Source organism: Meles meles, chromosome 15 (genome assembly GCF_922984935.1).
Source record: "Meles meles chromosome 15, mMelMel3.1 paternal haplotype, whole genome shotgun sequence".
In the NCBI taxonomy this organism is placed as follows: domain Eukaryota; kingdom Metazoa; phylum Chordata; class Mammalia; order Carnivora; family Mustelidae; genus Meles; species Meles meles.
The window spans coordinates 1724373-1738520 of record NC_060080.1 but is presented as its reverse complement, the minus strand read 5'-3'; the positions used below and the strand labels follow the sequence as shown (position 1 = coordinate 1738520).

At 55.3% G+C, this 14148-nt stretch overlaps 1 protein-coding gene across 5 annotated transcripts in view; it reads left to right on the top strand.

Moving 5' to 3' along the window:
• Positions 1-14148, top strand: part of EIPR1 (EARP complex and GARP complex interacting protein 1) — a 123586-nt gene that overhangs the window by 27310 nt on the left and 82128 nt on the right. For all 5 annotated transcript variants that reach the window (XM_045979272.1, XM_045979271.1, XM_045979275.1 and 2 more), the window contains one exon: positions 4638-4770. In XM_045979272.1, coding sequence (XP_045835228.1) covers positions 4638-4770 — 133 coding nt within the window. The remainder of the gene's footprint in view (positions 1-4637; positions 4771-14148) is intronic.

Genomic DNA, 14148 nt, shown 5'->3' with positions numbered 1-14148 from the left:
TACAAGTTTGATCTTCGTTATAAGCTGTGAAAGCGTTTTAGGAACTCAGTGGTGGTGTGGAGAGTTTAGAGTGACGACGGCGCGTCTGCCCGACTCTAAACCAATATTCATTGCTCCTTCCTTCGCACCCCTGTAATCGTGTGCACGCACTGTGGTTGTTGTCCGAACTGCCCTGTAACTGCAGAGATGTCTTGCACAGAATATTTCCTTGCACGCCCAGTGTAAGCCGGGGAGCTGGTGGTGCCCTGAGAATAGTCAGCTGGAGACACGGCCTCCCTCTCTGGCGGCAGGGGCTGATTTTTGCTCACGTGCGGAGTGCGGGGGTCCTCTGTGTGCCCTTGGATGGCTTAGGGGTTCAGAGCACATGCTCTGGAGTCCCGCTTCTAACCGCAGGAGATACCTTACACCACCTCTCCAAGCCTGTGTTTCTCACCTGTAAATCGGGGCTAATGCTTACCCCCAGCTCTTTTCAGGATTACGGAGATACTGTGCGCCAGATAGCACCGTGTCTGGTCTGTCTTACATGCTGCCAGTATTACTGTGATCTGTGTTTATGGCGGTGATGTCCTGTTGTTCTTTCTGAACACGCCTAGGTTAAAACATTTCACAAAGACGTATCCTGTGGCCTGTCGAGGAACCCACTGTAAATGTGGATGTGTGGGAGAATCTCAGGACTGTCAAGCTCGAAGATGAAGGTTAAGGGCCCTAGTAGTACCCGAGCGTGTCAGATTCGGAGAGGTGGACTTGATGGGAGTGGGGAGGTCTTGGACATGTCCCTCCTTCCTGCTGTGTCCTTGTGCCCAGAAGTGCAGAAAGGAGCCTAGAGGAACTTCGGATCAGACTTCAAGGCCTGGACAGTATGTGGACAGCATGTGGACAGCATGGGCTTTGTGTCCTCACACGGGAGAAAAGGGCATCCTGGCGAGGTGGTGAGAAGGAAGGCTTCCCCAAATGAGAGTGACCTGGCGCAGGGAGGGGGCTGGGCAGAAGAGCCTGGCAGCCACAGGCCCTGGGCCAGGGAAAGAGGTCAGGGTGCAAGGTGCTGTGAGTCGGTGCCGGCGACGGTGGGCAATCTTCAGGGTGGGCCGACCGAGCCAGCAAACAGGAATGCTGATGCCAGGGCTCTGGTGTGTCAGCCTGTGGGCCTCCTGGCATTTGGGTGCATTGTAGAGGGGTAGATTAGGGAACAGGAAAATAGTACATATAAGTGCCTTCATTCATTTTTTTCCATCTTAATGGATTTCCAGGTAAGTAGGAAATGTGTTGAATAATAAAGAAGAAAGAAAAAAATTTCCTCTTTACTCTAACAACATGAAAATTATTCCCATTTTGTATATTGCCCTGTAGTCTGTGCTCACATGTGACTTTTATATAATTGCACGCCACTTTATATTCTGCTTGTGAAATTTATGCTTTCATAAAACTTTTGTGTTTATAATTGTTCTTTATCACGACTTTAAAAAATATTTCATGTATTTGAGAGAGAGAGCTTGTGTGCAGGTGTGTGCAGGGTAGGGGGCAGAGGGAGAGGGAGAAGCAGATTCCCTGCAGAGCGCAGAGTCGAGCGTGGGGCTGGATCCTGGGACCTGAGCTCACGACCGAGCTGAAACCAAGTCAGGCACTTAACCCATTGAGCCACCTGGGCGCCCCATGCTTTCCATGATTTTTAGAACTATTTAATACTCCGTCATTTTTATGTTGTTCATTTATTTTCTTGGACAGGTTTTAGGAAATCCAATTATTTCAATTTCAACACTTAGATAGTTCCTATTTATGTATCTCAATACATCTTTTGAAAGAACAATTCAGATGTACAATATTTGCTGATTTTACTGTAGCCCTCCCCATGTGGATTGCCACTATTCCATTGGCATTGCAGAATTCTTCTTCTTCTCTTTTTTTTTTTTTTTAAGATTTTACCTATTTATTTGGCAGGCAGAGATCACAAGCAGGCAGAGAGGCAGGCAGAGTGGGGGCGGGGAAGCAAGCTCCCCGCTGAGTAGAGAAACCAATGGGGGGGCTCCATCCCAGGACCCTGGGACCATGACCCGAGCCGAAGGCAGAGGCTTTAACCCACTGAGCCACCTAGGTGCCCCCAGAATTCTTATTTTTAAATGTTTAAGTCATTAGATACAATGAAGAATGATTTTTTTTTTTCTTTTTAGTTTTGTGCTTATACCCAGTCTGGTGGACTTGAGTGGGAGGCATGATGTACACACATCCTGTGTGTCTGAAGTGGACAGCCCAGTGTATCTTACACACTTGTGCACACCCCCAGCCCCATGCCATGGCCACGGGACTGCCCCCACGTCACCTGCAGCCCCCCAGCCCGTGTTACGGATACACCACAGTTGACCTCCCTGTTGTGCTCTAGTTGGACCTCTGGGCTGTGCCCCATTGTTGGCGATCACCGGCGAAGCTGCCGTGAGCTGTGCTGTGCATGTCTTTTGTCTTGGTGTCATTTGAGTATAGACAGCAGTGGGCTCCTGGGTCGTAGGACACGTGTGTGTTTTAAAGCTATTTTTTTTGAATATTTTATTTATTTATTGGACAGAGAGAGAGAGATCACAAGTAGGCAGAGAGGCAGGCAGAGAGAGAGAGGGAAGCAGGCTCCCCGCCGAGCAGAGAGCCCGATGCGGAGCTCGATCCCAGGACCCTGAGATCACGACCTGAGCCGAAGGCAGAGGCTTAAACCACTGAGCCATCCAGGCGCCCCGACACGTGTGTGTTTAACTTCAGTCCGCCAGACACTTCTCTCAGGAATCACTTCATTACTTAGTAATTGTTAATAGCTTTTTAATGTGTAACAGTCCCCAGAGGGAGAAGGTGTTTACAGGTTAAATTCCCTCACGTGTGGGGAAGAAACAGTTCTAAGATAACGTGATTTGTACCTTTGACCCCAGTGTGGAAACTGCATTGGGCTACGTGGCAGGAAAAACTTGCTGAAAGTCATTTTTATTATTTATTTATTTATAAAAGATTTTATTTGTTTCTTGGAGAGAAAGGGAGAGATCAGGAGAGAGTGTGCACGTGGTGGAGGCGGGGAGGGGGAGAAGCGGACTCCCTGCTGGGCGGAGCCCGATGCAGAGCCTGACTTCAGGCTCCATCCCAGAGCCCTGTTATCACCACCTGAGCCAGCCAGGTGCGCTGAAAGCGGTTTTAAAAGGAAAAGTAGCAGCAGTGATTTTCCATCTCTTCTGCCAGAGGAGGGGGAGGCACGAGTGCCCGTGCTGACCGTCACGGCCGCGCTTGGTTTCTGGTGATGCTCCGTCTTCAGTGCGTGTGTGGGAACCCGAGGCGGGGGCCACACGGCTCGCGGTGTAGGCATGGGATTTGTGTTCTGGGTCCAGAGCTACCCTTTGTCGGGGCGGGAGGTTATTTTGCCGTCCAGACCGGGCGGAAGTGGAAGCGGCGAAGACTAGAACCAGGCTCTCTGAACCGAGTGTGGAGTGTGGAGGCTTTTGGATGTCATGGAAACATTTTTTAAAACAGCATTTAGTGTTTCGACCGCAAAGTGATGCATATTAATCACACACGAAATGTGGAAGCTACAGACAAGCCCCAAAGAAGTGAAGGAAGAACCTGCCACGGTCCCGTGTCCGTGGGTGACCGTGTCCCTCCTGGCTCTCCCTTGGTTCGTGCACGCAGACCCCGCCCGCAGCCCTCACTTGGCTCTGCTCATTCTTCTCCCCTTAAATATATGTTACGGACCCTCTTCCCTGGCACTAAACGGTCCTTTATAGCATATGGAATGGCTTGTAGTATTACGTTACCGTCAAATACCACAATTTATTTGAGCAGTTCCCCACTGCCAGGCATTAAGCCGACTTCTGATTTCTCATCGCGACAATCAGTGCCGCCGTGAACGTTTCCGGACATAGATCTTCATGAAGATCCATGAATAATTTCTTAGTATAAGTTCATTTTTAAAACAAATGTTTTATTTTTCTCATTGACTTGGATACTGATAAAAATGTGAATGTGAAAATCATTTTATTCCTGTAAAAATTGTCCAGAAAATTGCTAAGGGAGCCTACGTAACCTTTCATGGCTAAAATATGATGTTCTCATGTTTATATATGGTGCGATTGTGAGCATTGGCAGCCGTCGGACTCCTTTTGGAAAGATGTTTAAGATGTGTGTATGTGCGCTGTTTTCTCGCCCCTTCCCTCCGTCACTGCTGGTGCATGAACTGAGTTAGGCCTCGTTTGGCGTGAGCACTGTGTGGGTGCCCTGATTCTGGCTGGGTGGTGGCTCCGTGTGCCCCACAGCCACGGGCAGCCCTCCGAGGCTCTAGGCTCGTTTGTACAACTCTTGACACCCCCAGCCCTAGTAACAGCCCCTGCCTGACCAAGCCACCTGGGGACGGAGCTATTGCTGTCTTGTTTCTTTAGCACCGGGCATGTTGGGGGCTGGGCTACGTGGCTTGCACACTTAAAAATACTCCACGGGGATTTCAGACCTGTCTTTTGAGAAGAACCCAGGGAGGTGAGCTCACAGAAGTCTATGCTCTTGGTGTGGTAACAGTAAGTTAAGTAAAAATGTTAAAGATGCTTTTGATTATTCTTTGCGATCACTGTGTTTCATGAAGGCACGTGGGAAGGCAAGTCCTGATGTGCTCTGTTGCTGTGTTGTAGATCCACGTCATAGACTTTGATGACGAGAATAACATTATCAATAAAAATGTCCTCCTGCATCAAGTGGGCGAGATCTGGCACATTAGCACCAGTCCTGCCGACAGAGGAGTGCTGGCCACGTGCTACAACAAACGTGAGTACTTCCGTTGCTGGTGGATCCGTGCGTGACTTAGAGGGGTTGAGGGTGGGCAGAGGCGCTGCACCCACAGAGAAGCCGCGACACCGCACAGGGACGCTAGCTGCGGCCAGTGGCCCGCGGTCTGAGACTGGAGGCTGGGGTCGCGGTTGCTCCAGGCACCGGGACCCCTTGGGGCAGGGGAGTGATGTGCCGGAGGCTCTCCGATGAGAGACACAGGGGTCCTGCATCAGTTTACAGGGGTCTTGCATTAGTTCACTGTGCAGGGTAGCCGGTTGTGTGCGTGTATGTGTGTGTGCAAGCAGTGTGCACGCGTGTATGTGGGGGGGATCCGTGCCCCTAGTAAGCATCTGCCGTGTGTGCTCTTTGGCTCTGCAGTCTTTGGGGCCTTTGACGTTTGTGCCGACCGAGATGTCTGGCGCCCAGCCGGCCACGCATCTTCCTCCGTTCTCCTGTCTCTGCCGTTGTCCGTGGCTGGTGTTCCCGTTCTGGCTTTGCGGAGAACCCCACAGTCCATCTTTCTCTGTCAGCGGAGTACAGTCTGTTTTGTGCTGCGTAGTCTCTATGGTGTTTCCGCCAGTGTGAGCGGGCCCGGCTGGCTAATGGGCGTTCGCCAGCCTCTGCACACGGGCCCCACATGCCGGCTGCTCCCCCTTCTCGGCCAGCCTCAGGATGCCGGCGTGTGCGGCTGTCTGCTGCTGCCAGCCGGGGGGCCGGGCACGCTGCGTCTAGGAACCTGCGCTGGGACCCTCTGTTCCCTGGGGCTTCTCCACAAGGGTCTTTCTATTTAAGTTCACATAGACCTTTGTGGGGGTTTTTGTTTGTTTGTTTTCAGATTTTATTTACTTATTTGAGAGAGAGAGAGAGTGTGCAAATGAGCGGGGGGAGGGGCAGAGGCAGAGGGAGAAGCAGACACCTCGCTGAGCAGGGAGCCTGGCGTGGGACTCGATGCCAGGACTCCAAGATCATGGCCCGAGCCGACGCAGACGCTTACCCCACTGAGCCATCCAGGTGCCCCTACCTTTGTGTTTCTAACACTTCTTGTTTTGGGGGCAATAAAGTTGTTTTCTGAAGGTTCTTTTGCCCCCGAGCCCCCTCTGTTCTTTATCTGTTTGTGGCTTCGGCTGGCGCTCTGCTGCCGCTGAGAACAGCCTCCCCGGCAGCCCGCTCAGGCTTCCCCTTCTGCCCCGTCGGCAGTGTGCCGGCTTCTCCGGCAGAGGCTGCTCTGTCTTTCTTCCTTGTGCCTAGCCTCAGGTCAAGGCCATTCCGTGCAGCCGTGGTGGGTGCTGTCACCTGGAATCTTCCCTGGCCGTTTGGGATGCAACAAACTCGACACTCAGACGCGGGCCCCCACGCCGCGGCACTCTTGCTCTGTGTGGCGTCGTGTCTCCTCCCTTCGGAAGCCTGATGCCCTTCTGTGCAAGGCGGCTGTCCCTGCACCCGCCTGTGGGGCACTGCCTCCCACCACCCTGGTGTGGCTCTGACTTCTGCCTCCGCCCCGGGGCAGGGGACCTGGAAGGTGGAGGCGGTCCTCTTCTGAAAAAGTGACTTGTAAACTTTTTGGGACCAATTTCCCTTTTGATTCACTTAACACCAGCTGACCTTCCTTTTACCTCCCACGTACCTTTAGCGCCACCGTAGAGCACAGCGGAATCGCAGGAGTGACTTCCCACTGCCTTCACCGTGCGCTGTCCATGAGAAGCAGGCCTTGGGTCTTGCCCGCACACCCACAGGAGCGGATTGCAAAAAGGCGTCCCACCAGCGGTGGCTATCACGGGCCCCTGGTGTGCGTGAGCAGGGCCTGCTTCCCCGGGGCCCCGACCCTCATCCGAGCACAGCTGTCTCCTCCAGATGCCTGGCCACGACCGCACTAGCCTTGCTCAGCTCCCCGTGTGCATCTGCCTTCCGGGTGCTGGGTTCTCTCCGTCTGCTGACCCGTGAAGGCCGTGAAGCACCTGCCTGTCGCACAGGGCTGGAACAGGTGTGGGCTAACAGCTGGGACTTACGTTCAGGCAGGGGGGATGGGAGGTCCAAGGAGCTGTGGCCGGTCCTAAAGGTAGGTGTGGCTGGAGGACCTGGAGTGGGCTTCGGCCTGGTGCCCCAGATCCGTGTCTGCCCTGCGGGCTCTTAGCCCTGCACTCAGCCCTCCTCTGTCCTCCCTGGAGCGGTGGACAGGTGCGGCCGGAGACTACTGCCAGCCTGCCCCTGCAGACACATGTGGGCCGTGTAGCCCCGTGTCTGGTCCGGGCCGGCAGGGTCTCGTGAAGCGGGGTCCGCCGTCCGCAGACAAAGCCCTACCCGTAGGTCTTCATGAGGTGGTCCTGTCTGCCTTGGGCCCTGCTGGGGAGGCAGAAGGCCCTCACCCTCTGCGTCCACCTTCTGACCAATCCCCCGGCCTCCCGGCCAGACGCTGCGGTCCTGTGCCTGTCGCTCCTCCTAACGGTTTAGCCGGCGTTGGGCGCCCACCTGAGCCCCTTCCTCCGCAGCGTCGTCCTGACGCAGAGTCTGAATTTTAGCAGCCGCTGCCCGCTGGGCAGGCCAAGTGCCTCCAAGCCCTCGAGTGCGAATTCCTTTGTGCTTTCTGTGGCCTCCCTCGGGTCCTTCTCCCTCACCTGCTACCAGCAGGAGCCAGACACAGGCCGGGCCACCTTGCTCGCCTGTGCATACAGGCGTACGTCCGCCTTCCCTCATCAGGAGGGAGCTGCCCAGCCGCCTCCCGCGCGGCCCCTGCCCCTCGGCCTCCTCGGCTCCTCATCATTCACGTCTGTGCCACACCGGCTCTGTGCGGGTCCCGTTCCCAGGATTAGGGCCCAGACTGATCCAGTCCAGACACCTCTAGAGGCTTGGAGTAAGGACTTGTGCTTGCCGTGCGGACTTCGTACACTCAGAAAGCTGTGGAGCGACTGCACGTTTGCACGTGGACACTTGGGGTCAGCTCTGCACTGAGCGCCCCGCTAACCGTGAGGCTTGTGCCGTGCCATGCGCTAGATGTGGTGAAACCCTGAGCATCGCAGACGCTGTCACAGGGGGCTACGGCGTCACCGTTATGACAGCACATCTTTGTGTGGGCCCAGAGTGCCCTTTGCCCTTTACCTTCCAGCGCGTTTAGGTCCAATCGCGCTTTCCCCCTCTTAGTGCCCAGGCTGGTTGAGGGCCGCGTGGGGTGTTGGCACGCTCTCCCTGTCGTGTTCCTCTGGCTTGTTTGCGAGCATTGCACAGACGCACCCGTCTTCCGCTGCCCTGCCGCGGCTCACGGGCATGTCCCTGCTCTGCGGCGGCCCACACTCACTGCTTCCGCTGATGTGCCCGTATTTTGGACAGTGGTCACCTTTAATCGAGAGCCATGGGTTTCACACCCTGAGTCGTGCCCCGATGGAGGGGGCTGCCTGGGCAGTAAGTGGGAAAGAGGGTTGATGGGTAGAGGCGGAGCAGGTCCAACGCCACCTCCCGCAACCTCTCGGACGGACTTACATCTAGCAGGGAATTGTCCTAAGTTAAGGCTGTTCTTCGTGTCCCCCTTCCCGTGTCCTGACATCTGCTCTGTGGCTCTTACTGGGGGACAGGAGGAGGGAACCGTGGAGAAGTGGGCTTCGGCACCATGCTGAGATATGGAATCCACTTTGAGTGTTCTCCTCTTCTTGAGAAATCTTGGAATTCATGTTTGTTGCGAACAACTGTGTCTAACTTATATCCGTATATCGCAGCGTGCCAAAAACCCCCCAGAGCTTGGTGGAAGTCTGCACTCTGATACAAGTCTTGTGCCTACACACACACACACTCACATGCTCTGGGATGTCACAAGGGCCTTGTAAATGAATGTGGAGAATTGGGCTAACTTACAACCCATTTTTAGAAAAGATTTATTTATTTATTTGAGAGAGAGCGAGAGAGCGCGTGCGGGGCTGTGGTGGGGCAAAGGGGGAAGGAAAAACAGAGTCTGCTGAGCACAGAGCCCGATGTGGGGCTCCATCCCATGACCCTAAGCCTAAGTCATGACCTAAGCCAAAACCGAGAGTCTGGTGCTCAGCCACCCAAGAACCCAACTCAAGTCATCTTTGAAACTGCATTTGAGCAGGCCTCCCTGTGTAGCTTCTGTTGTGCTCAGGAGGGCGGGTGAGCGGCAGTGTTCAGTGCCCGCCCCCCCCGGGACCAAAGCAGCGACCGCATGCGGGCAATAGTTTCTCCGGAACTGGCAGCAGGTCAGAGTAACCTAAATGGGCAAACTCCCCTTCCAACCAGACTGCGTGCACGTGTGCTCGCTCCCTTACGTCTCTGCGTGCACGTGCGCTCGCTCCCTTACTCCTGTCACGCACATGTACTTGCTCCCTTGCCTCTCTGGCGTGCAAGGCGCAGGTGACAGGTGCAGGCTGTCCCAGACGATGGACGGGTCTGTGGCCGTTGGGGAGGTGAGTTTCACGGTCACCCAGGATGACTGTGAGAACCTCAGGGTCCGGGTGGTGGGGACAGTTGTGCGGACAGTGGACTCTTCTGCAACTTCTGCGTGGATGAAGATTAGAAAAGCCAAACTCTAGCTTTTGTTTTTTCGGATAATTTTACAAGGCAAATGCGTCTTCCCAGAAGCCAAGTGAGGGCCCGTGGGAGGACGGAGGCTGCTTCAGCTGTGCCCCAGGGCCTGGCACAGCCGGGGGTGTGCACAGGGCTGAGCACATGGCTGGCTGGGTGTGGTCCACCCTAGGTCCCCTCGGGAGACAGGCGGTGTGTCCCGCGCACAAGGAAAGCCTCAGTCCTTGCTCTGCCCTGCCCCAGCAGGCTGTGCCCCTGCCCCCCAGTGGCGCGGGGGTCGCACAGGGACGCCAGGGCACTGTGCCTCACAGCACCTCCTGCCCGTGCCGCTGTGGGTGTTCACACTGGCCCCCCACCCTGGCACTGGCTCCCCTTCACCAGGTGCTTCTGGTAGGGCCTCAGCCCTTGGGTGCAGCCTGACTCCTGAGTTCTGGCTCCTTGGCTCGCGCAGGTTCCTTGAGAAGAAGGTAGATGCTTCAGATCAACTCAGTAGGTAGTCTGTTTGCAAACAATGTGGCTTTGCCGCTTTGATTTCCTTTTCTTCTCCGCGAGTGTGTGTCTGTGTGCCAGTGTGTCATATCTGCCATGTGTGTGTCGTGTGCAGCTGTGTCCCATGTCCCATGTCCCATGTCATGCCTGTCTGTCGTGTCTGTGTTGCATCTGTCAAGTTTGCTGAGTCTGCCGAGTGCTCGCGTACGCCTGCGCGCCTCATACCTGTCCTGCGCGCCTGTGTGCCCGCCTCTGTGTCCTGTCTGCCGCACACCTGTCATGTGGGTCTGTGTCTTTGCCGTGTGTCTGCGTGTGTCTGCTTGCGCAGGTCTGTGTGTGTGCACGCGCGTGTGTGTGTGGTCACTGACTGCTCCCTTTCGGCCCCTTCTTGGGCAGCAGGGGGCACCAGCGTCCTCCTTTGTGCCCTCTAATCACTCTGGTCCTTCCCACCTCCTTCCCCTGCTGGGTCCCTGTTCGCTGCGTCCTAGGCTGATGCTGTTTTAAAAGCTTTTTTGCATTTCTCGGATATTTTTCTAAATACTTTCAGAGGCATGAAGAGCTTGTTTGCAAAGCACTTGGCAGAATTGGGTTCATCGGTGATATCTCACTAAGGTGTCCCTGATGGATGGGTTTTCCTACCCTGGCAAGTACTGAGCTCAGTTACCTGACCCCCGACCCCCAGGCTGCCAGAGAGACTCTCAAGGCCCTCGAGGCCCTATGGATGTAGCAGGGAACACGGCCAGTCTGTGGGAAAGTTTGACCTTTGGTTGTGTTTCCAGCTCCGTCCGTGTGGGATCCAGTTCAGGGCAGTATTCAAATGTGTCACCAGGCAATGTCACTCAAACCGCTGCCAGTAAAAATAATGGCTCCTGCCTGGCCGCTGTGTCTGGTAGAGGATTCTGGCTCTGTAGCCCCCGATGGGCCCTTCTTCGGGCCTCCCAGCAGGAGGTGGTTCTTGCGGCTGGTTCTGTTTCATGCAGGCCCGGTGCAGTGAGCCTCGCTCACCGTCATGTTCAGGGACCCGTGCGCCGAGGCTCGAAGGAGAGCACATAGCCCGAGGACGGCGCTGGGCACGGTGCTTGAGTGGAGCAGAGGAAGGAGCCCGGGTGCCCTGCGGCTGTCGGCTCTGCGACGGGCTTCCCGAGAAGCTGGGGCCTCTCGGGTCCTTTCCCACCCCCGAGGCTGGTGCACTTCCTGCTTCACCTCTGGTGCCCCCCTCCCCCAAGAGGGTGTTTGGAGACCTGACCCCGTGCCCCACTGGGCTGGCCTGGGCATGTTTCTTAGCCTGAACACCTTCCGTTCCAGGCTTCCTGACATGCCCGTGTGCAGTCCTTGCAGGGGATTGTGTTGTTCTGAGAGGTCATCTGTGGTCTTCAGTGGCCGGGTTTTTTTCTTTTTTTTTTTTTTTAAAAAGCATAGAAAGGAGCGTGGTGCCATGTAGCTTACCTGCTGGTTTCTGAATTCCCAGAAAGAACCAGAGGTTATGTGGGGTTTATTGTCCCCGCGTGTTGATGTTTACCACTTTTAATGAACAGATTTGGTGTGGCAACAGCTCGGACTTGTGTAAACCAGTGAAAGTCGCTGTGGCCGGACGTTCCTCCTGTCATCAGCAGCCACTTCGGTAACAGCGGCTGGGATGTGGATCACTTCCCGGGTGTCGCTTCTCTTGGGCCCTGGCTTCGGTTCACTGTTCCAGACAGCCTGTCTTCTGAGGTGGAGTTCGGTGCCCAGTAGGGCTGTTTAGATCCTACCAGTTCGTCCCGAGGTCACAAGTCAATGTAGCATGAGCTTCTTAGACAGTCGTTCGCATTCTGCATTTTACCATTGTTGTGACGGAGTGATGGCGGATTGGGTTTCATGCTGCTTCCGACCCAGCGCTGCAGTTGCAGGACAGACAGACGAGAGACCGGGCCGCAGACAGTAGAGCCGCGTCCCGCAGGGCAGGCGCAGAGACGGTGCTGACGGAGGCCGGTTGGGCTAGCCCAGCTTCCACGCAAGTCCAGAGCCTTCCCACGCGCAGCCCACCCTCCGGGCCAGGCCTGAGGCCGGGGCAGCACAGAGCGCGGGCAGGTGGGGGCGTGAGGAATCCCAGCCCCGGCCTCGCCCTGCACGGACAGCGCTGTTGCCCGGTCTCCGGGCTCCTGCTCCTTGGGACACGGTGCTCTAGTAACTGCTTGTGCGAAGACTTAGGTTTCAGGGCGAGCCGCTGTCCTTTGGGTTCGTATGAGGACTCTCCGTGACATGACATGGGCTTGGTCGAGGTTTTCGTCCTGAGATTTTCGCTCCTTCTGGCGGCAGAGGCCTGGGTGCGCCCGCAGTGGAGCGCATGCGTGGTGTGCGGGTGTGCGGGTGTGTGTGCTGTGGCTCTGCTCGGCGTGCGCTCTGCCGGCGCTGTGTGCCGCGGGAGGAGTTGTGCGCCGACGTATGTTGAGGGCGTGTGGTTTGTGTATGCGCTGAATGTGTATTGGGGCGTGAGGGGTGTGTGCTGTGTGTGTGGAGTGTAATGAGTGTGTGAGGGGTGTGTGTGCTGAAAGTGTTGAGGGCAGTGGTGAGTATGTGGAGAGTGTGTGCTGTGATGTGGAGTGTGGAGAGCGTGAGGAGTGTGTGTGAGTGTGTAGAGTGTGTGTGCTGTGTGTGTGCTGTGTGTGTGAGTGTGAGACTGCCGGCGAGCGGGAGACGCGCGGAGACGGGCGTCAGGTGTGCCTCCTTTGCGGGCACGGTGTGTGCGTGGGCCCCGTGAGTACATAGGCCTTCGTCACCATCCCTGTGCGCCCAGGAGGGGACGTGAGGACGAGCGTGAACACGATCCTTATCAGTTAGCGCTGAGGCACCAGGTCCCCCGCTAAGTGCATTTTTGTGGATTATCCAGTTTTTAAGTTTATTTAAAATATTTCTTGCAGTTTTTTTGAGATAGCGTTGACATGTGACGTTGTGTTAAAGCACACAAGAGAATGATTCAGCATTTGGCAGTGCGTATTGTGGAAGGATCACCAGAGCAAGCCTGGTGAACACCCGTCACCACACTCGGTTGCACACCTGCTTTGTGGTTTTTGTTCTTGTGATGAGAACTTTCGAGATCTGCTCCCAGCAGCTCGCACGTCTGTGCCAGAGCGCCGCTGGCTGGAGTCTCCGTGCTGTGTGTTCTGTGCCCGGGACTGGCTTACGTGTAACTGAAGTGTGTTCTGTGCTCGGGACTCGCTTCGTTGTACCGGAAGCTTGGACCTTTGACCACGTCTGCCCCGTTCCGTGCCCAACCCCCTTGCCCACCTCTAGCAGCCGCCAATCTGTTGCGTGTCTGTGAGCTCTTCTTTTTTTTTGTTTTAAGATTGCACATACGAATGCGATCATATGGGATTTGTTTTCTTCGTTTCTGACTCATTTCCCTGACTACAGTGCCCCGCAGGTCCATCCGTGTTGTGACAGATGGCAAGATCTCCTGCTTTTATGGTGGAATCCTATTTCACTGTGTACTGTGTGTGTCCGTATATATGTGTTTTTCTTTGTGTATAATTTCTTTATCCATTCATCGTCCGGTGGCCGCTTAGGCTGTTTCCGTGTCTCTGCTGGTGGTAGTGAGGCTGCAGCGAACGTGGCGGTGCCGCGGCTCTCTCGCCTCGTCTTCTGTCATTGTTTGCACGTTCCCAGGAGGCATTTGGAAAGGGATTGCCAGGCTAGCAGCACTAGTTAGTGGTGGGGTCAGGATTTGTATCTCTGCGCCTCAGTTCCAGAGCGCCTGGCCTGCAGGTTAACAGGCTTTAAGGTGGTTGTTTCTGGGGGAAGGATTTTGTAAACATACCCACTGTAAAAATGTTTTCGTCTTACCGGATTTTGTCGCGAAGGATAGAGCTACTGTGGTCACCACTTTGGGGTGGTGTTCGTAATGATGGTCGATGTTGGAGTTTAGAGGCCAATGAGATCAAAGACCTTGGACAGGCCCCCTTGTCTCTTTAGAGGCGTAATTATTTCCTGGACTCAGATATTCTGCAGCTGGGTTAGTCCCGTGCCCTCCCTTCCTTGGCATGGTTCTGGAGGCGCAGGGTCCCACAACCGTGCCTGTCAGCGCGCCACACCAGACTTCCTGGACTTCTGCGTGGGGGCGCAGGAGCCGCGGACACCCTCGGAGGGTCTGTCTGTGTAGCGGGGTTTGGATGCGCGTTTGGGGATTGACATGTGCCGTGTTACCGGAATCTGTTTGGCTTCGGAGTTTTCTTTTTTTTTTTTTTTTAAAGATTTTATTTATTTATTTGACAGATAGAGATCACAAGTAGGGAGAGAGGCAGGCAGAGAGAGAGAGAGAGGAGGAAGCAGGCTCCCTGCCAAGCAGAGAGCCCGATGCGGGGCTCGATCCCAGGACCCTGGGAT